This window comes from Pelodiscus sinensis, chromosome 3 (assembly GCF_049634645.1).
Source record: "Pelodiscus sinensis isolate JC-2024 chromosome 3, ASM4963464v1, whole genome shotgun sequence".
In the NCBI taxonomy this organism is placed as follows: Eukaryota; Metazoa; Chordata; order Testudines; family Trionychidae; genus Pelodiscus; species Pelodiscus sinensis.
Window position 1 is genome coordinate 195,084,626 of NC_134713.1, and position 22,015 is coordinate 195,106,640.

Below are 22,015 nucleotides of genomic sequence, written 5' to 3' on the forward strand. Positions count from 1 at the left end.
ATGTTGGCTGTAATTGTCAGTGTTTTCCTTGTGACTACAGCAGACATTTGTGTTTGAATGAGATTTCTTCATTACTGCCAAGCAGTTACATGCTTCTTCAGTGAAGTTACAATTTTGCTTATGATATCAATTTGTTACCATGGAAATGACTATAATCTCACAAATTCACCATTTAGGACCCAGAAGATGGACCAAAAATTCAGTGCTATCTTGTTTGAACACACTGATTCTAAATTTTCTATAATGAATCATTGACAATTATTGAAAGGGTGAAATAGATTTGTGCTTCTGTCAGATCTAGTGGAAAGACTGCTCCTAGATTAAAGGAAAAATGTTGCTCCTCCTTATAAAATGGGCTTCTGTGAGGGACTCCAACAAACTGAAAACTAAAGAGTTTTTCCTCCTTTTAAAAATCAGTGAGCTCCACCAATCAGGTGACAGAAAACTCTGCCATCTCTTCAACCTCAGCTACCAACGCACTCTCTCTTGCCAGTTGATAGCTTCCCTAGGTGGAAGGGCCAAAATCTGCCGGTCTGCTCAAGGTTCTCTAAACTAGGATACTGAGCCTGGCCAAACAATAACCAAACCTAGACTGGGAAAACTTATCTGGGGAATTTTCCAAAGGACACTTGGACTACAGCACTCAGGATCACAGGCTCAAAAGGTGCATCAGTGGGAGCTTTGATGCAGGTGATAAGGGCATGTGAAGGCATGGATGAAATATCAAGTGCTGATGAAGATTCTCAGCCTGCCTAGAGTAGATTATGTTATGAGAGTAAGCTCTAAGGCCCATGTATTAGGGAAACTGTGATGTATGTTTCTTTAAACCCAGTTAGCAATGACCAAATGGGAATGATCTTTTTATTTTGGAGGGTGAAGCAGGAGAAACAGGGAGAAACCCTAAATTCCCAGTAGGTACAACTTCAAGGCTCCAATACCACCTACAGAATGCCAAGCCCTTTCCCTATATAGAGTCATCTGAGGACAAAATGGTAGGAAGATCAATGTCCAGATCCTTATGGAGATGAAAATTAATCTTTTGAACAGATCTGGGAAGCAGAAGGAGGATTACTTTAGGGGATATCCAAAATAGTAACTGGCATGGCAAGAACATGGTGCCAGCTAACCCACCCGCTCTCCATGGAGAGAGTAACAGGCAGACCACTTTTATAGAGTGACAATAAGAGTATCAACACTATATGCTTGAAGGGAGAGGTCTGGAGCTACAATGGAACTGTAGCTGCTAAATTGTGGTTTCTAAGTATTGAATCCTAATTTGGAGCCATAAGAGTCCTTTAGGTACACAGTACCTTACATAGTGAGAGGATGACGACTTTACTGAGGTTGTAACTGTAGTGTCTATATAGGACAGAGTACCCTAGATGATGACACACTTTTTTGGTGGTCTGTAAGAGTTACATACAGCCTTTGGTAAGGCAAGCTTGGCACCAGGTTTCTTACAGGACTTGGTGATTAACTCTTAACATCTAAGTGAATTTGCGCTTACACAATAATTGTATTTTACATACTATCAAGGCTTCTAGTATCTACTCTGAGAGTTTTGTGAATCTTCCTCTTATCATTGACCTACCTGATGATTTTTAGAATGCAAAGTCACAGAGAGTCCAATTAGACTTTTCAAGACTCCACACTAATCATAATCTGTTACATTTCCTCTACATTTAGATATAAACATTGTTTTTGAAATTGAAGGATTGATGGTACTGGAGTTACCCAAGCACAATTCAGAAAAGGGCTAGAATACAATTCTTCAGCTACCACATTCCAGTCTGGACATGCAACACTCCAAGGCAATTATAGTTCTGCATCTTTCCAGATCAGAAAATGTCAAACTGCTGCATGGCATTATGATGTGTGCCTCTTTCCACTACGGATGAGGAAATCACCATGATTCTAGGAGCTTAGGAATCCATCCGAACCAGTTGGGACTGGTTCCTAAGATCTGGGACCCTCCCACTTCTAAAGTGACGGTGATTTTCTATTCTGCAGTCTACTCTGAAATGTTACAGTCCTGCAGCCTGCATGCTGTAACTATGAATCACCTGACCAAAGCCAGCTGTGGCCGTTAACTGCTGTGTAGCCATACCCAAAGTATTCACAATGAATAGAAGGAAATCAAGACATAATTATAAAAAGTGTCTTTTTAAATAACATGGCTGCACTGAGCATTTCTTTTCCCCTAAAAACTAAGTACTCAGCACAAGGTACTTTTAAAAAGTAAATATATCTTGGGCAGGGAACACTTTTTTATTGCACATTCCAGAAATAAAAGAAAGGTTAGTTATTTGATATCATTTTGAAATAAAAACAAAACGAAAAATGGAGCGACCTGGCTGCTAAGTTTCAATCTGAGGTAAATGAGCTAGTAAGAGTTCCATGGCATTAAAAACCAGAGAATGCTGGAAACGACTACAGTTCCTTCACTGAAGTAGTGCTCCTGGGCAATGCTGCAATACTCATTAAAGAATCCATTTATCAACATATGTTATCGGGTGCCACGGTTATCCTATATAGTTTTCTTGTTAGTCCAGTGACAATAAATAAAGGCCGCCTTAAAAAAGTGCAATCTGAGATTCATTTGTTTTTCTTTTCATTCTGCAATAGCCATTGGCTACTAAAAAGTAAAGATTTACACTATTTATATCCTTTCTGATAATGTCAAGCATTATGCTTTATTTTCCAAATCATTAGCATGCACAAAAATGACCTCATGGTGAACAGATGCACTTGGATATAGCAGTGATTAGATCAGTCCTCTCAGCAGTCAAGTGTGCCCATTCCAATTAACCCTTTGAAGAATCAACTGCAAGACTACAATATTAAAAGAATGCTTGCAGATACAATTCTTAGAGTCTCGTGTCAGTAGAACACTAACACGATGAGTATCCAAATGTAAACACAAAGCTCTCTAAAGGAACTTATGTGAAAAGAATTGATTCCCTTTACTAGAACTTTCAAATATTTCCATCTCAGAGGAATTAAAATCACTGTTGGGCTTCCAATCTTATACTGCTACTCTGCTTGTTTCATTAACAAGCGCAATCAGGCTTGCGAACATATTTTATGCACCTGTTAGTACATATGTATTGACCATTTAGGATTGCTTTTTTGAAAGGATGCACCATCAAGTTGCACTTTCTGAAGTTTGTATGGAGAACCAGTATTTTGTCCAATAATTGTTGTGTTTTTTTTTTTTTTTTTTTTTTGCAAGGAGAGGCAGGAGGAAGAAGGGGGAAAGGATGTAGCTAAGAACACCCTTTAAAGGAAAATCTGAAAAGGGACAGAGTGAGAATAATTAAATACTGAGGGATTATGGAGGACGTCCACGGTTGACTCTTATATGCAGCCTAATTAAAACAGAGCATGTAACATTACGGTTTAGCAACAAAGGACCTTATTCTGATCTGTTGATCCTAAATTTGCATGTCTCATAAGTGAATCATGATGTGTACATTCTGTACTTTCAGTGTCTAAGATGCATGGAGATCTAGCACTACTTATGAAAAGTTGCTGGTCCTACAAAGAGCTATGGAAATCAGAGTATTCCCATGCACAAAGGTAAGCATCCCCATAAACATCTGCAGGATGGGTGCATAAGCCAGTGGTCACTTTATAATCCATGTCACATGAGAGTCTGGGGCAACATTCATTAAGTAGCCTCTTGCTATTTGCTAGTTGTCTGAGTTTGTCATAGAACATGAAAGTACAATGAATTAATAAAAGCTGCATGTTATTAATGGCCATGTTTTCATTGCACTCATCTATTAAATATTTGAGAGAGTTTGTGTCTGTCTGTCCGTCTGAGTCCGTTTATTCAAGAACTCCTAAACGGTAAGAGCTACAATCACCACATTTAGTAAGCAGCTTCCTCTTCTCATACCCTAACGGGTATGGATATGACAGGACAGTAGGATGTGCATGGAATGTGATTATTTAATTAAGTGGAAAGGGAGAGCTGTGATAGCAGGGGCAGTTATACACCCAAATGGCCACAGGGGGCAGCCGGTACGTGGGCAATGTGGCCTCTGCTGCTCTGGGCTGGCCCCTGGGAGCTGCTGGTGGCTTCCCTTCACCCTCTGCCCTCAGCCCCTCTTCCCCTCCTACTACATACTCAACCCCCTGCCTTGACTCCTGCACACCCCCTATGCACACCTAGCTCCTTGTCGTGAAGGACCTGAGCAATATCAGGTAAATCTAGTTTACAGTATATCACAGGATGTTTTTAAATCTTACATTTCTTAACTGCTTACAAATTCTAGGTACTATCTGGGATTGTGTATATGTATATACAGTGAGCATGGATTATGATCTGTGTTGCTGAAGTTAAAATGGAGGAAGAATGGGCCCTAAATACACCATGAAAGCTTAAGCTGTCCAGGGTCAATTTTTCCACTTGGCTTGCTACTTGGAGTGAGGGTGGGCGTGATGGATTGACCTGCCTTGGGCAGTTCCACTTTTCTTTGCAAGTTTCATTTCTCTGTTTTGAAATGGGCAATCCCCCTCTGTGTAACCAGAGATCTTATCAACATGTGTCAAATTTCAAAAATGGAAGAATGCCACTTCCACACAAATTGCACAGCCACTCTGCTACATACACATTTAAATAAGGTAAAATTCTGAACGACACGAGACACAATGGATAGTAGAAACTGTATCTGTAAGTACAGCACTCGTAATACTTGCAAGCTGAAATTATCACAGCTTGTATTTGTTTGCACTCAAACTTGCTCTGGGAATAGCTCACAAAATAAATTCAGTCTCCTTTTCCAGGCATTGATGTGAACGAATGGATGTGAATTCATTAATATGAATTTAATGGTATCATTCTTTTTGTTTTAAAGCAGAGGTGGGGAACCTCAGGCCTGGGGGCTGGATGTGGGATCCAACCCCTGAGGCTCAGCATTGGGGAGCCTGTGCTGGCACTCCAGCTTCCCCTGCCACCTACCGGCAGGGCTGGAGCACACAAAATCTGCTAGCCTGGGGCCCCCCTAGGTGCGAGGGGAATGTGGGGAGTTTATTTCTCCTTCTCAGTCAGGGGCTTCTCACTTTGCTTCTCACTTCCCTACTTCTTACCACCGACTGATTTTTCTGTGCGTCAGCAGCCCCCGACCCAAAAAAGGTTTCCCACCCCCGTTTTAAAGGAATGGTAATACCATTTCATGAAGCATCTGCACATAGAGATGCAAATATACACCGTCCCGATTCCTTTTTTATATGCGGAGGGTAGGGTGGCGGGTTCGAGTCCCAGGTTCCCCACCCCATCCCAGCGAGAGGCGCCCTGAGAGCAAGACATTGAGTTGGTAATGGAAGATCTACTACAAAATCATAATCTAAAATGATAATAATGGAAAAGTTCTATTAATCCAAATGTCCCAGATGTTACAGGAAGATGTGTGTCAGCAGATCAGTGTGCCCATGCTGAGCTTCCCCACCTCCGTGAGGCTCTGTTGGATCTTTTTGCAGAATCAGGACCTATATTAATGCTTGAGCCCTGAGACTATTCAGGATTAACAACAACCGTGCAATTACTTGAGTTATATCCGGGTTTCAATATTGACTTAAAGCCGAAGAGTGCACAGTCCTGAAATCTAATTATAATAGGAATCATAGTAATCCTGACATGAAACAATTTAGTAAGTAAGCAGTAATAAGTAAAAGTATGGATAGATTTTCTTTTAATCCTGGAATAGGGAAATTCTTGAGTCATGTATACATGTGTCTTTGTAAAGCCTAATATGATAAATAATTTTCATGATTCAGGAAGTTGTTTATATAGACATTTCTATTTTAAAACTATTAAATAGATACATCTCTTCTAACACATCATTTGAAATCTTATGATATAGCATTTTCTAAAGCCCATAAATGAAATTAATTTCTCCAACATGCAGTTTGCTGTGTTTTCCTTCCAGCATTCTCTAATTACAACAGATTGTTTAAAACAGATATTAACTGTCTTATAATGCTGAGTAGACTAAAGATTTGCTCAGTCAGAATAACCTGAAACCTTGGAGGGGGAATAAGACAGACTGGCAGGGGATGATTCTGAAATTAAGCTTGGGTCTGAATTTTGTGCCTTTTACTATAACTGGATACACTGAAGCCCAAAGCCAAACTCTGGAAGGCTGAAAAATCAAGATCTGAATTTTGTGACAAGTTCTGATAAGAAAAACAAAAATCACAGGAAAAGAAAATAATTATTAAGTACTAGAATAATTTAACTTGTGAACATTTTAAATGGATCTTTAGGTAATTTTGGCATTTAACAGAAATTATAAAATGTAGAAAATTATTCCACAGTAATGTCTTTTCTAGTTATGCTTGATTTGATCAGAACAAGGTGACCAAATAATGTATGCAAATGTGGTGGAACAGTAGTATGGAAGATTGACGAAGACAATAAAATATACTTAAAGTATTTTAAAATTCTGCCAAGATGCATTTTAGTTGCTGATATCTAAACAGATAAAGAACTCCAAGTTTCTAACAAAACTGGGTATGAAATCTACATTTCTATTGAAATTGATAATTTTTTTCGTCTCTGAGTTTTGGCAGGGTATATAAAAGAATTTAATTCACAGCTGTTCTACTTTTTAATGTAGAAAACATTAATCAAAGCTTTAAGTTATAAGCTTTTCTAATGTTGTTTAGTATTCCAGTTCAACAAAGATCAATAGAGGCCATCCCTGTGTTTCTTGACGCCTCTCCAGGAAGCAGAGGCGCGATTATGTAAATAGCACTGGTTCCCCTTTACTTCTGCCAGCTTGCTTATCTCCAAAGCCTTCTGCCTGCTGCTACTGGCGACCAATACAAGTACATGCATATACCTCTTATCTCCTAACAAAGCTCTGAAAGCTCAAGGATTGGAGCCAGTAATGTTAAACAATGATGCATGGCTGATTTTATTTGTAAGTGATTTATTTCAGTAAATTTAATTTCTTCCTTCAATTTTTCAGTTTAGATGGAAGATACTTGTTAACAAGGCAGAGTAAAGGGAAATAAAGCAGATGTGCTGACACGTTCATAAAGGTTTGAAATAATCTATTAAACAATCCAAGAGAGTATCATGAAATAATTAGGAAGTGTACACCCAATGGATGTAAAGAAGGGATTAAGGAATCTTTATTAAGGAATTCATCAGGCAATGACCATATACTTTTCCACAAGAGAGGAAAATTAATCCGGAGGGTGCTAGAAACCTACTCTTTAGAATTAAGGTTTCCCTTTAAAACTGATTTATCAAGAATAATTAAAATGACAAAGCAGCAACTGGTATCTTATTGAGCTTTGATGTTAACTTAACATCTTATGATGTGAAGAATATATTCACTGAGTTTTACATAGATTTCCATCATTCAACAAGACTGGTGAAATAATTGTTGAAATCGAGTTAAAAAATGAGATTCTAATCCAGGCATTGGTAGGAAGTTTGAAATTTGTCCACTGATATATCAAATATTAAAAAGACAATGTTAGTATACTGTATTACTGTTAGAATATTCTAACTGAACACTATCCTTACACTTCTTCTGCATTAATCCCTGACCCTGGTATCTCAGCAGCATAATCCCCATTTAGCATTAGCAGCAACGGCTTCTACTGTGAGGAACTATTTTTGATAAGTAAGCACTGATTCAGGCATAGCTTTTGAACAACATATTCCCAGCTCAGCAAGAAACCCACACTCCTGAATGAACCAGAGCACATTACTGAGAGAAAGTTCATTAACCTTGCTAGATTCGGGGGTTAACAGGATAGCTGAAGAAAGGAACTGAGTGAATAGCTCTGATGCAAAACAAATTAAAATGAATGTCATCATTCCTTTTGATATTCATTAGTTGATTCAGAGGGAGAATGCTCTTCTTAAATTTGCAAGCATTTATCTATGAAAAACAGGTGTACATCTGCTGCTCAAGTGCTTCTTAGTGCTAAACAGAAGAATAACATACAGACTCACCAGTTCCACTGAGAGAGTAGGTAGGAGAGGGAGCAAAGACCTGAGATGCAAAATCCTCAAATGTCATTACTTCTTTGTGATTCTGGATTATTGCTTCAAGATACAGAGCTCTTTCCTCATAACTGCAATAATCAGGTTAAGGAAATGCACATGCAAAATGAAATGTTGTTACACAATGTCTTAAAATGCTAATGGTTCAATCCATACAAACACATGTGGAGAACTACATAACTGGTGTGAAAAATATGCCTTTCAAAATTCTTAAAATATTTAAGATTTCTAAACCTAAGTCCTGAATTGCAATAACATTGTTCTTTTTTATATTATTTGCCATATCAATAATATTTTGTTTCAATAGAAATATCATTGAAAAAGGAATGGCTTTGTGACTGAATCCAAGAGATCTCTGAAGTTAGTGGGAATGAAACCAAAGACCTGAGAAGTATATTCTTGGGAAATAAAATGCTATATTTTTAAGGTAAAAAAGCATAATGTCAACAGAAATGTTGTCACAAGTTAAGCATGCTCCCAATAGATAATATTTGCCTTACATGTTTTCTTTTTATCCTATCAAAAATAATGGAATTGAGAGTGCAGGTTATAGCAAAAGGGAAAGAACAGATGCAACTGATCACTGCACTACTTAAAATAAGGAAGTACACAGTATTGAATAGGATTCCTCAGCATACAAAGTTTACATTAAAGTTATTCTGCAGAAGTTATCATTGGATGTACCAATAAATTATACATATTAATAAAATAAGACCTTGTAGTCAGTACAGTCTATACAATACAGACAATAAAGCAATCTAAACCAAGATTATTGCCTTTTCATTAAAATTCGGCAATCTGGAACATGCAGCATTCAAATGTGTAATCAAAAACCAGTCACCAATAAAACTTACAAGCGTAACAAGCTGAAGCAACTTTCCAGCTGTCTTAATAGGACCCCTGCTTGCAGCAGCTTTCCACAGTGGAGAAAGCAAATCTTTTCCTTTTGTGTGCAGCTTCTGTTTTCTCAAAAGGTGAATCATGCATTTCCAATAACAGGATAACGTCTGAAACAAATCTACAATGGACTGAAGAAACTCACATATGACTTTATGAATCAACACTTGAAGCCAGTATGACATCTCATTCCCCATTTTCTCATTTAAAAAAAAGTTTTCAGATCTTCATTGTGTTTTTGTCATATGGGAAAGCATTCTAATTCTATGAGGCTGCATTAAATAGGAGAAAGTGCCAATTCGTAACTACCAAATTATGAGAAGATGAAATAACACCAGCAACTCAATAGAATGTAGGTGATTGGAATTTTTGTAATTCAAAAGACTACATTACTCATTAGAATTATTCCACGGCGCAAGTTTGTAGTTTCTGTTACATTAATGAGACACTAAAAATGACTGAACATTCTTTTCAAGCCAGAGTAAAATAATACAGCATTAGATTTCTAGTGGTCTGTCTCAGTGGGGATAATCAATGTGTTTATGTCTTAATCATATGCAAGTTACTGTAGTCACAGGGGTGAAAAGACATTTTAGAAAGATTTTCATGCTAATGGAGACAGATACACATGATAAATCCTTCTATAAACTTCCTTTGGGAAACTGAAGGAAGCAAATGAATACTTAGCATTTCAGAGACCGCACCTGCTGACGATTTTATTTACTTATTTTCTTTTAAAGCCCAGCAGCACACATTCCTGATAGCACAAGTATTAGGCTGAGTGTATTTGGGGCTGCTTCACTATTATAGGCTGAACTCCTGATGACTCTTGTTAATGAATAGGCTGCCAAACTTCCTAAGAGAGGAGGCACACGCCTAGACGCTATTCTAAAGGGACTGACTGATGCCATTCACATCTCATTATGAACATGCTTATTCTGCACAGCACTTGGCTGTTGCCAAGGCTCTGTATTCCATACTGCCACAGCAAGCCGCTGGTCCTGTTAACAGCAGGATGTTAGGCCTGAGTGGCCGTCTGGCGAACAGGCACTCTGACACTAAGCTGGCACGTGCTGGCGCAGCAGGAGCAGACCAAGGCGTGACAAATTACTGAAAGAGCTAAGCTAAACTTATGGCTGACAACCACCTGAGCCTTAGGACCTCGATGGGCCTGCCATCAACTCTCAATTCATTGCTCACCCTTTTAGTCTGCAGTCTGCTTGTGGGCCAAGTTTAAACAAGGCAGATACACTATAAAGGCTTTTCATGCTATGCCTAATAATATCCTGCTGTTTAATGAAAGGCCTTGCACATCTAACACATAAGCATACAATGCAATAAACCATTGCTAACAAAACAGAAGTTCCTATGTCTTTTGCTAAATACTGCATGGAAAGATAGCAAGATGGGGTGCTTGCTGTGTTAATTCATAATAAAATGAATTATGAACACTCTTATTTAGGAGACAGAAGATGCCCCTAACATAGAGAAGGGCAGAGGTAATATGTCCATTAATTTACAGTAACATTAAAAATAATATATTTATGCAAGTAAACACAGATCCAGAGATCTACAAAGATTTAACTTTCATTAAAGGCATAAAAGGGAGTTTTTATTAAAAACCAAACCAAACAATTTGCACTTGAATTTCTTGCCTATGAAAGAGTAAAAGAAGAAAGGGTTACTCACCCTGTGCAGTTTTCACTCTCTGCTGAGCGGCGTCCATGACGATGGAATTGGGGTGGGGGTGTGTAAACAAGAATTCTGTGGCCTTAGACTAAATGAAGTATTTTTTATCCAACCACTTGTTCAGCAGTGTAGAGGCTGGAGTTTGCCAGATGTCATTAACGATTTCCAGGATGGCCTCATCAAAGGGAAGCACCAGTTTCAATTTTTGCGACGGTTGTAGGTTCTTCAGCAGACGATGCTGTTTTTGTGCCACGTCTGTGGTCTGAACTTCTTGTGACTGAGTGACTCTTTTAAAAAGCTCCTGGAACTGCTTGTAGTCATCTGTCGGAGAAGAATCCCCCTGAAACACTGCATCATCAGGTGAGGAAAATGACTGGTCAGTGGGGGAATCTAAGTGATGCTGCTCATGGTCAGGAGGCAGGTTGTCATCCCTCTCCTGTTGGTTAGCGGTGGAGGGCACGTCTTCCGTGGGTGTCGGAGGAGCTGTACGCGGAGGGGGGTTGTCGTGGGTCAGATGCTGCGGAGACAGGGATCGCCTATGTCTCGGTGATCTAGATCTAGAGTAGTCTGCGCTTCGCGAGCATGGGCACTTGTGGTGATAATAGGTGTAGTGTCACCTGTGATGATATGCATGAGGGGAGTGCCTCGGGGAATACCTGCTTGCATTCCTGTAGTGTTGGGAATATACTGAAGGTGTTGGAGACCTCGGCAATCTTAACCTCACTGAATAATGTGAGGGCAACTGGGAGTGGTAAGGAGGATAATATTGTCGAGGCATTAGAGATCGACGTGGTGATCTTAGGTACCGTTCCCGGGAAGAAATGTAGTGTGGAACACGTTGTTGGGTTCCAGAGTGATACAAAGCTGGAGAAGGAGGCTCCGGAGAAAAGATATCCAATTCTGGACTAGGTGATGGTGTGCGGACGTGCTTCGCTTTTCACTGTGCCTTAGTGGGTACTGGAAAGATAAGCGGAGGAACTGGAGTTGTGCGCTGTAGGCTGGTCGGTGCGGGGACAATGTCATCCAGTGCTAGCAGTGTCGGTAGTGGTGATGTTGGTGCTGTTGATATCAGCGGTGCCGCCTGTGCTGCTGGTAGCGGTGCTGAGCCCATTGGCACCACAGGTGGGTGTTGTAGTGCCTTCGGTGCCGATGGTTTTGGTCTTGTAGTAGCATGGGCCCTCAGTGCCGTTGCCGATTCTGGTTGCAACGCCGCGTGCACCGTCGGCGCCAGGTCGCTAACTATGGTGGGGCTCGGAGTTCATGTGCTATGGCCCTTGCCTGCCTTGCCGCTAACATTCCTGGGTGGCAAACTGGAGGTGCCAGGTCTATCTCCTGCACCCACACTCCTATAAGGTGCGGAACTCCTCTTGTCTTGAGACTTATGCCCCACAGGAGTCTCGTCCACTGGCGACTGCAATACTCTATTGAAAAGCAGCATTTTGAGCCACATTTCTCTGTCCTTCCTGGCTCAGGCGGTTAACTTAGTGCAATGCATGCACTTTTGAGGGATGTGACCCTCCCCGAGGCACTTAATACAGCGCAAATGGCCATCTGATACAGGCATCGCATCTCGTGCACTTTTTGAACCCGGGGGATCCGGGCATGATGGCAACTATCCTGTGTGACCAGAAATCTTAAGATAGTCTCTCTGTCTCTGCCTTCTTTTCTTGAACAGGAGAAAAAAACTTAATATATGTTTTTTTTTAAAAAACTAAAATAGAACGCTATGAACTATAACTAATGGAAAGGGTTAAACTGGGACGAACAAACTAATCTTTCTTATTTTTCTTATTCTTCCTATTTTTCATCAGAATGGAGGAGGAGCTCATCTGGATTCCGACTGCGGCCATGAACGGTTAGGAGGAACTGGCGGGGCTGGACCGCGCTCCGCAAAAGAGCACAAATGGCGCGAGACGGTGAGTGCGTATGTGCGGTCCAGCTGGGCTCCTGCTAACTAAAAATCTCCAATTTGCGGCGCTGGGACGAGCCCAACACCTTCAGTGGAGCACCCAGGATGACACTACTCGACAAACTACCTCAATTCATGCATAGTGGGGGAAGGTTTTGTGAAAGTTTTCCCACATACATTCAAGAATAAAATGCATGAGAACAGTTAACATTTTTTTATTCCAGTTTAAGACTACAAAAATGGCCAAATTGTAGGGATTGTAGTGTGGAATACTAAAGTCCACTAGGGACTAGACAATGACTAAAGTCATTTCCACTTGTAGCCTAAGTCAAGAAGTATGAAAAGATTAAATGAAAATGAAGTAAATTCACGGTTATCTATTTTAAATGTGCAAAAATGTTTCTAAAGGCAGTCTGAAGACAAAACACAGTTTTATCAAGGTCACTCAAAATGCTAGTTTAAGGAGACTATAGGAAGAATATTAATTATAGTATATAGTATTATTTAGAGCCCTTTGACAAAAATATATTTCCTTAAATAATGGTAATTGCAACAAATATAAAAATGGGCTGTTTTCAGAGAAGTTTTCTCTACAACTAAATATCTAAGTGCATAGACTGAGGTTTTCAAAAGGGGCATAATGGAATCAGGTATCCAAATTCCATTGAATTTAACGTCAAACAACACAACTACATCATGAATGCCAGGTAACCACTAAGGCCAAGTCTACACAAGATGAACTTCGCCAGAAGAGCTATATACCATACTGAAAAAGTGCTCCTATCAAGGACACAGCTTGTATTGTCAAAACTACATTTTTCCTGGTATAGATTATGTCAGCTGACCTTAGGAAAATAAGTTATGCTAGAAAATACAGAATTTTGCCACCATAACTGAGTCTACACTAGGGTTTTTTGCTGACACAACGCTGTCAGTCAGGGATCACATATCCTCATATATCTAACTGGTAACACTATGCTAGCAAAAGTTTGTAGATTAGATCTGAACTTAGGCAGACCTATAATTGTCCAAATGAGTACAGTAATTCCTCATTTAACACTATAGTGATGTTTCAGAAAATGATCGTGTTAAGTGAAAACATGTTATGTGGGGTCAATTTTCCCATTGAAAATAATGGAAAAGCTGGGGGTTGCGTTTCAAGCGGTGGTGTCTGTTGGGACCAGGACATAAGTTTGGGGGAGAAAGGGGACTGGGTCACAGCAGGGAGAGGAGGTGTTTGGCTCTGGGGAAGAAAAGGGGAGGAGAAGGGAGAGGGATTGGGTTGGGAATATGCCCCTGTGATGGGTCTGCCAGGATGTGCACTGTGTTCGGCGAGGGGAGGTCACCGGGGAACAGCGTGGCGAGCAGCAAACCTTCCGCCGCTTTGCAGGGAAGCGGAGGAAGCCCCGCACAGCCGCCGGTGATGGGCCTGCAGGTTAAATTGTGTTATTCCGGGGACAGTTGTGTAATTAAAAAAAAATTCCCTAAAAAAAAATCGTACTATCGCAAAAACATGTTAAGCGGGCACGTGTTAAATGAGGAATCACTGTAATTGCTAAAGAAAAAAAGGAGACTGGAAGGACTTCCAGAACACAATTTCAAGAACTTTTGTACTGCTACAGGTACTTTCGTGACTTAACGTACTAATATTTACATAAGAACATAAGAATGGCCGTACTGGGTCAGACCAAAGGTCCATCTAGCCCAGTAGCCTGTCTACCGACAGTGGCCAGCACCAGGTGCCCCAGAGAGGGTGGACCGAAGACAATGATCAAGCGATTTGTCTCCTGCCATCCCTCTCCAGCCTCTGACAGAGGCCAAGGACACCATTTTATCCCCTGGCTAATAGCCTTATTTAATTTATCAGCTGGAGTAAACTGTCATAGCATTGTCATAATCACATGCTTATCAGGATTTTTTCTGTTGGTAAACAGAACAACATCAGCTGGAGGGAAGAGGAGAGTAACTACAGGGTATGCTCCACCTCTTGAGCTGAAAGTCCCTTTGCAGATAGGTTTGGGTTAGGTTATATAAGACTAGAAGGAGAGGGGGCACAGAACAGTCTTTCAGAAAACTGCACAGGAAAATATCAAGAGATCTACTTCACTAATAAATAAAGGTCAGTTCAGAATGGGATGTAATACGAGAAAAAAAATAATACTCTGAGAGTAACAGGACTGATGAAAAGCAAACAACATATATACTGCAGCAACCTAAGACCTGAAAACAGGGTATTCCAAGACATGATGCAAATGGCAAATAAAGGAGTCTAGAGAGAGACCGGAGTATCACAATGACAAATGTGTTCACTTAACTCCATTATTGGAAGGTTTACTAACTACTGTCAATTTCTGCCTGCAGGAATGAGGAATATTATTAAAGCTTTCAGACACAGCTTTTAGGAAATAGTGAATATCAACAGAAGTTCATATTTATAGATAGTGTGTTTCATCCCAAATGATTTCAGTGCATTATGAACTCACACAAACATATTCTTATATTCTTTATAAACACATACTTTATTTGCCTATATTACACACAATAGAATCATAGAATACTAGGACTGGAAGGGACCTCGAGAGGTCATCGAGTCCAGTCCCCTGCCCTCATGGCAGGACCAAATACTGTCTAGACGATCCTTGATAGACAGTTATCTAACCTACTCTTAAATATCTCCAGATATGGGGATTCCACAACCTCCATGGGCAATTTATTCCAGTGTTTGACCACTCTGACAGTTAGGAACTTTTTCCTAATGTCCAAACTAAACCTCCCTTGCTTCAGTTTAAGCCCATTGCTTCTTGTTCTATCCTCAGAGGCCAAGAGGAACAAGTTTTCTCCCTCCTCCTCATGACACCCTTTTAGATACCTGAAAACGGCTATCATGTCCACCCTCAATCTTCTCTTTTCTGAACTAAACAAACCCAATTCTTTCAGCCTTCTTTCATAGGTCATGTTCTCTAGACCTTTAATCATTCTTGTTGCTCTTCTCTGGAACCTCTCCAATTTCTCCACATCTTTCTTGAAATGTGGTGCCCAAAACTGGACACAATACTCCAACTGAGGCCTAACCAGCGCAGAATAGAGTGGAAGAATGACTTCTTGTGTCTTGCTCACAACACACCTGTTAATACATCCCAGAATCATGTTTGCTTTTTTTGCAACAGCATCACACTGCTGACTCATATTCAGCTTGTGGTCCACTATAACCCCTAGATCCCTTTCTGCTGTACTCCTTCCTAGACAGTTGCTTCCTATTCTGTATGTGTGAAACTGATTGTTCCTTCCTAAGTGGAGCACTTCCTAAGTGGAGCACTTTACATTTGTCTTTATTAAACTTCATCCTGTTTACCTCAGACCATTTCTCCAATTTGTCCAGATCATTTTGAATTATGACCCTATCCTCCAGAGCAGTCGCAGCCCCTCCCAGCTTGGTATCATCTGCAAACTTAATAAGCGTACTTTCTATGCCAATATCTAAATCGTTGATGAAGATATTGAACAGAGCCAGTCCCAAAACAGACCCCTGCGGAACCCCACTTGTTATACCTTTCCAGCAGGATTGAGAACCATTAATAACTACTCCAGGCAGGTACTGTCTTTTTTGTTCTGTTCATACAATGCCCAGCACAACAGTTCCTGATCCATGGTAAGATTACTAGACAGTCTGATAATCAAAGTCTCTCTCTTTCTCTCTCTCACACACACATACACTTAATACCTCAGTTCTAGATTGAATTGCTAGGGTACGTCTACATAGCAACATTATTTCAAAATAAATTAGTGTGCATCTACACAGCAGGCAGTTATTTCAAAATAACATCAACATTCTGTCAAGCCATAGGACTTCTTACTCCGACTCCTGTAGCCCTGATTGTATGAATAAGGGAAGGTGGAGGAAGAGTGCTCTATTTTGAAATAAGTGCTGTGTAGACGCTCCCAATTTCGAAATGAGCTATTTCGAAATATGCAATTGACATAGCTCAATTTGTATAGCTTATTTCAAGTTAAGTCCTGCTGTGCAGACACACCCCTATAGACAGATAGAATCAGAATCCTTGATAGCCATTTCTCAATTCAGACATTTAAAAATTAGGTCTTAATTTTTCCAGAGTTATACACAAAATACCTGTAAAATATAAACCTATACAGTTTATGTTATTTATGGTAAGTGTGCTTTTTCAGATGTCTGCACATGTAGATCCCACTCATGGTGTGGGCATCCTATCACAGTGGTCTGGAATGTTTTCACTAACAATAGGGGTCACTCACTTGCACTCTTCAGTATCTTGCGCTCCACTACCAAAAGCATAGCAAGCTTGACATTCCCAGCCACCACATAGTTCCTTAGTTGGGGGAAGGAAGGGAAGTTGTGGGATCCACATGTGCACAATTACTCTAAGATAGTAACCACTCTTTCTTCTTTGTGTACTACACCTGTGGATTCCCCACATGACATTAAATAAAGGCTGGGTCTAGGAGTTATTTGAAAAGAGATTGTAAAACTGCCTCTCCAAAATGGATAAACTTAAAAAAAACAACAAATAGTCTGGCAGCACTTTATAGACTAACGAAACACATAGATGGTATCATGAGCTTTTGTGGGCACAGCCCACTTCTTCAGATGACCGGAGTTTTTTTTTTAAACTTGGCTACCCCCTGAAGTCTCCAAAATGGGTGTCTCGTCTATAAACATTCACTAAAAACAATCTTTTGACAATGTACCAAAGTCCAATCTGCACTCAATTTAGACATGGAACAGATGTTTTAAGCGATAAATCTGAGGCACAGTCCTAGATTGAACAGTCAACACAGGTTTTGAAACAAACTGATAAACTAAACAATATTATGTCACTAGGACTAGATGGCATTCATCTAAGAGTTCTGAAGAAACACAAACAAGAAATTGTAGAACTACTAACCACAGCATATATCCTATTGCTTAAAACATCTACCCAGGACTGAAGGATAGTTTACAATATACCTCTATCATATCACCCCCCAGTCTCTCCTTTTCTAAACTGAAAAGTCCCAGTTGCTTTAACCTCTCTTCATATGGGACCCGTTCCAAACCCCTAATCATTTTAGTTGCCCTTTTCTGAACCCTTTCCAAGGCCAAAATATCTTTTTTGAGATGAGGAGACCACATCTGTACACAGTATTCAAGATGTGGGCGTACCCTAGTTTTATACAGGGGCAGTAAGATATTCTGTGTCTTATTTTCTATCCCTTTCTTAATAATTCCTAGCATCCTATTTGCCTTTTTGACCGCCGCTGCACACTGTGTGGAAGTTTTCAGAGAACTATCCACAATAACTCAAAGATCTCTTTCCTGATTTGTCGTAGCCAAAGTAGCCCCCATCATACTGTATGTATAGTTGGGTTTATTTTTCCTGATGTACATTACTTTACACTTATCCACATTAAATTTCATTTGCCATTTTGTTGCCCAATCGCTCAGTTGGTGAGATCTTGTTGGAGTCCCTCACGGTCTGCTTCTGTCTTGACTATCCTAAACAGTTTGGTATCATCCGCAAACTTTACTACCTCACTGCTTACCCCTTTCTCCAGATCATTTATGAATAAGTTGAAAAGGATTGGTCCCAGGACTGACCCTTGGGGGACACCACTAGTTACCCCTCTCCAATCTGAAAATTTACCATTTATTTCTACCCTTTGTTTCCTGTCTTTTAACCAGTTCTCAATCCAAGAACGGACCTTCCCTCTTATCCCGTGGCCTGCACTCTAGACACCTTTGATAAACTCAGAACACCTTGATAAACTCTCTTACCAAAAGTTCTTAAGCAAAGTAAGCACTCATGGAAAAAGAGAAGACATCCTCTCATGGATCAGAAACTGCTTACAAATGATAGGGAATTAAAGAGACGATACTAGAGTACTCAAAATAGTTAAATCCAAAGCTGACTGTAAAGTGTTACAAAAGTTTCTCAAAAAACTAGGTGGCTGGGCAACAAAATAGCAGATTAAATTCAATATGGGTAGTGCAATGTACTGCACAGTGGAAAACAATTCTACATTTACAAACAAATGATGGAATCTATATTAGCTGCAAGAACTCAAGAAAGAGATCTTGATGTCATGGTGAATATTTCTCTGAACACACCTGCTCAATGTGCAGCAGTCAAAAATGTCAACCAAATATTAGGAACAGGCTAGCTTATAAAACAGAAAATATCATAATGGCACTATATTAATCCATGGTACCCCCACACTTTGAATACCACATGGAGTCACCCCTTCTCAGAAACTGGAAAAGGTACAGAGAAAGTCAAGAAAAGTGATTAGGGAGATGGAACAGCTTCCACATGAGGAGAGATTAAAATGACACTCTTCATCTTAGAAAAGAGAGGCAAAATGGGGATAAGATAGAGTTCCATAAAATCAAGACTGTGGAGAAAATAAACAGGGAAATAAAATAAAAAATATTAATTTTTTATTATTATTATTAGTTACCCCTTCACATAACACAAGATTCAGGAATCCCCCAATGAAATTAATAGGCAGCAGGTTTTAAATGAACATAAGGTAGTACTACTTTGCACATCAGAGACACAACCTGTGGAACTTATTGCCAACAGATGTTGTGAAGGCCAACATTATAACTGGTTTAAAAAAGAATTAGATACATTCATGGAGGATAAGTTTACCAATGGCAATTAGCCAAGATAGTCATGGATGCAACCCCATTCTTTCTGTGTCCCTATTCCTCTGATTGCCAGAAGCGGGTCATGGACAACAGAAGATGGATCACTTGATAAATGGCCCTGTTCTATTCATTCCCTCTGAAGCATCTGTCACTGCCCACTGTCAGAAGACTGGATACTGGGCTAGATGGACCATTGTTCTGACTCATTTATCAATGCTACCTTCATTGATAAAAGGTAAATTGGACAGTTTGGTAAGATTTCAAAAGGGGCTTCTATTAGAAGAGAAAGCACTAGATTTAAATCCCATGTTTGAGCATTCTTGCTTACATGAGGAAAACTCAAATAAAGCTTCTCAGAAATCTGCTCACTGATTGATGAGACAAAACAGAACTTCCTTTTACAAGCAGATGAAATGCTGATATAACTGCCAACTATACCTTAGCTAAAGCCACAGATAGAGAATATGATAAATAATCCAAGATCATTGGAACAAAACACTGAGAAGAAATGTGACCCTTTGATACTGCCCATAATAATAAATACTTATGATCTGAAGAATGCATAAGTCCTTTAGAAAATGTCCATCTCTCAAGCAAAGTGTTTTGTTCTTCAGAAGAATATTCAGTATCTGATGTAAACATACAGAAGCCACCCAAGCAGTGAAATGTAATAATGCTGGATTTGGGTGGAAAACAAAGCATATAAGAAAGCTTCATCATTTAAAGAAGAATAATGTGGATGACTGGATGAATTTTTCCGGTGGATCAATACCTTCTCATAATGATAAATTATATTATTTTTATGATTCCAAGCAGCAGACTGATGTGACACTAGAGAACTTGAATTATGTGATTTATATGCATTCCCCATGTACAGTGAGGGAACTTCCTCTGATTGGTGTTGATACTGTGGCCATGGGGACCAATATGGCCAAGGCTGAAGAGCATATAGATGAGAGACAGTCACCCAACCTGGGGAATACTAAGGATAGTAATAAGCATGTAAACCTTTAAATTCATTATATAGCTCATTTGCAGTGTCTTTTCTGTTATTCTTTTCTTTTTGTTGAGATGCATCCTTCTTAGATTGAGGACTCCCCTCCTGATATCTGAAGAGGAATCTGAGTCAGAAGATGAAAATCTTTCTACTGGTGGGACAACTCTACAAGATTTTAACACCTGAGAAGGGTTTCTAGTTTCTCACTTATGCTGATGAAAATAATTCTTAATTACAGGTACCTTTGATGTTTCATGATAAGATTCAGGGCTTGTCTGCATTTATAGCGCTACAGCAGTGCAGCTGCAGTGCTTACTGAAGTCTCCACCTATGCTGATGGGAAAGCGTCTCCTGTTGGTTAAGACATTTCACCTCCCTGAGAGACAGTAGCTATATTTATGGGAGAAGCCCTCACATCGACTTAACAGTCTACAATGGACATTCAATTGTTATTACTGCATCCACACCCCAAGCAACATATTTATGCTGACAAAAATACGTGGTGTAAACCAGGGTTTAGATAATACATAAAAATAGAACTTTGCAAAAGGTGACATGGACTCTGGAGTTATTCTAATACAAAAGAAAGAGTTATACTTTGTACTGCAGCTAGTTTTTGTATTGCACATTGTTAGAAAAATGTGATGATGCCTATGGAATTGTACTAAATATGGATTGTCCTTTTACTGTGGACCACATCTGCCCTGATTAAAATAACACTGGTATAACACTCCTATGTCTGTATCCCTACCATCTGATCTTTCACTCCATGCATCTGACAAGTGAGTTGCTATTCACAAAAACTTATGCCTTAATAAAATTGCTAGTCATTAAGGTGTCACCGGATTCCTTGTTATTTTAACTGAAACAGACTAACACTGCTACCTCCCAGAAAACTGCCAGTGAAAACATTTTGCTGTACTGGTCACCCACGCATCAGGAGTAGGATCTACATGTGCTGTACTTGAAGAATCACCATTATTTTACCAACTAATTATAATAGATCTGTTACATAGTCTGAAGTAGGATGTTTTGCATCACTATCTTCCTTTCCTTCAAACCCACTGCAAAGCGATTTCCAATGCACCAAAGACATCAGATGTGAAGAGATATTGACTTGTTCTTCAGCAGCAGCACTTTTGCGGTATGATTTCACCTTTCTGCAGATCAGGAAAAACTGTTTGTATAGCCGGTCATTTGTAAGACTGGCCTTCGGAAAATGGATATCCTGCAGTAATCAGAAATGAAACTGGCTGGGAATTGTGGAGGACAGAACATAAGTTAGCCACAGCAGGATATGAATGTTCTGGTCTCTCAAACTCCCATTGCCTCTGCAGTCACTGCAGTTGCAGATCATCATACTTTTACATTTCACCTTAGAAATAAAGTGATTGTAGACAGCAGTTCAGGGTAACATTTAAACACTTTCACCATCCCACATACATCTTGATGATATGCCATTATTTTCATGCAAGCACAGGGTATATGGATAGGGCAGGGAGGAACTGACTAACCACAATATAATGATGTGTACTGGGGTAGTACATAGGTCTTCCAGTGACAGATTAGGACTTTAGTGTACTAGACTCAGTCCAAATACAAAACAAAGAGACTGGTTTCCTCCAGCCCTACAGGGATTGCCAAGCAAGTTAATGCTAACTATCTGCATTAATCTCTTAGGGCTCCCATCACTGGTATGAATTCCACCCGAAGAAGGGACTTCTGAGTGGCTAGTGGACAGACTGAGAGGTAGTGTGACAGCAGAGGGCTCCTTTCACATGGATGGCTGTAGGCTTTGGGAGATCAGCCAATTTGTTTAATTCAGTT

At 39.8% G+C, this 22,015-nt stretch overlaps 1 protein-coding gene and 1 long non-coding RNA gene across 8 annotated transcripts in view; one reads left to right on the forward strand and one right to left on the reverse strand.

Annotated features, from left to right (window-relative positions):
- Positions 1 to 22,015, reverse strand: part of RALGAPA2 (Ral GTPase activating protein catalytic subunit alpha 2) — a 383,681-nt gene that overhangs the window by 17,173 nt on the left and 344,493 nt on the right. For all 5 annotated transcript variants that reach the window (XR_012903061.1, XM_075925792.1, XM_075925789.1 and 2 more), the window contains one exon: positions 7,979 to 8,100. Coding sequence is in view for 4 of the 5 variants with exons in the window: in XM_075925792.1 (XP_075781907.1) it covers positions 7,979 to 8,100 (122 nt within the window). In the remaining variant the exon portion in view is untranslated. The remainder of the gene's footprint in view (positions 1 to 7,978; positions 8,101 to 22,015) is intronic.
- LOC142828091 (uncharacterized) lies at positions 10,846 to 20,560 on the forward strand. Of its 3 annotated transcripts, XR_012903064.1 has the most exons (4): positions 10,846 to 10,975; positions 12,427 to 12,531; positions 20,278 to 20,342; positions 20,427 to 20,514. It is a non-coding gene; the product is annotated as an uncharacterized LOC142828091 (long non-coding RNA). The 3 variants fall into 3 exon arrangements; XR_012903062.1 differs by lacking the exon at positions 20,278 to 20,342 and having other exon boundaries at positions 20,427 to 20,560; XR_012903063.1 differs by lacking the exon at positions 20,427 to 20,514 and having other exon boundaries at positions 20,278 to 20,397.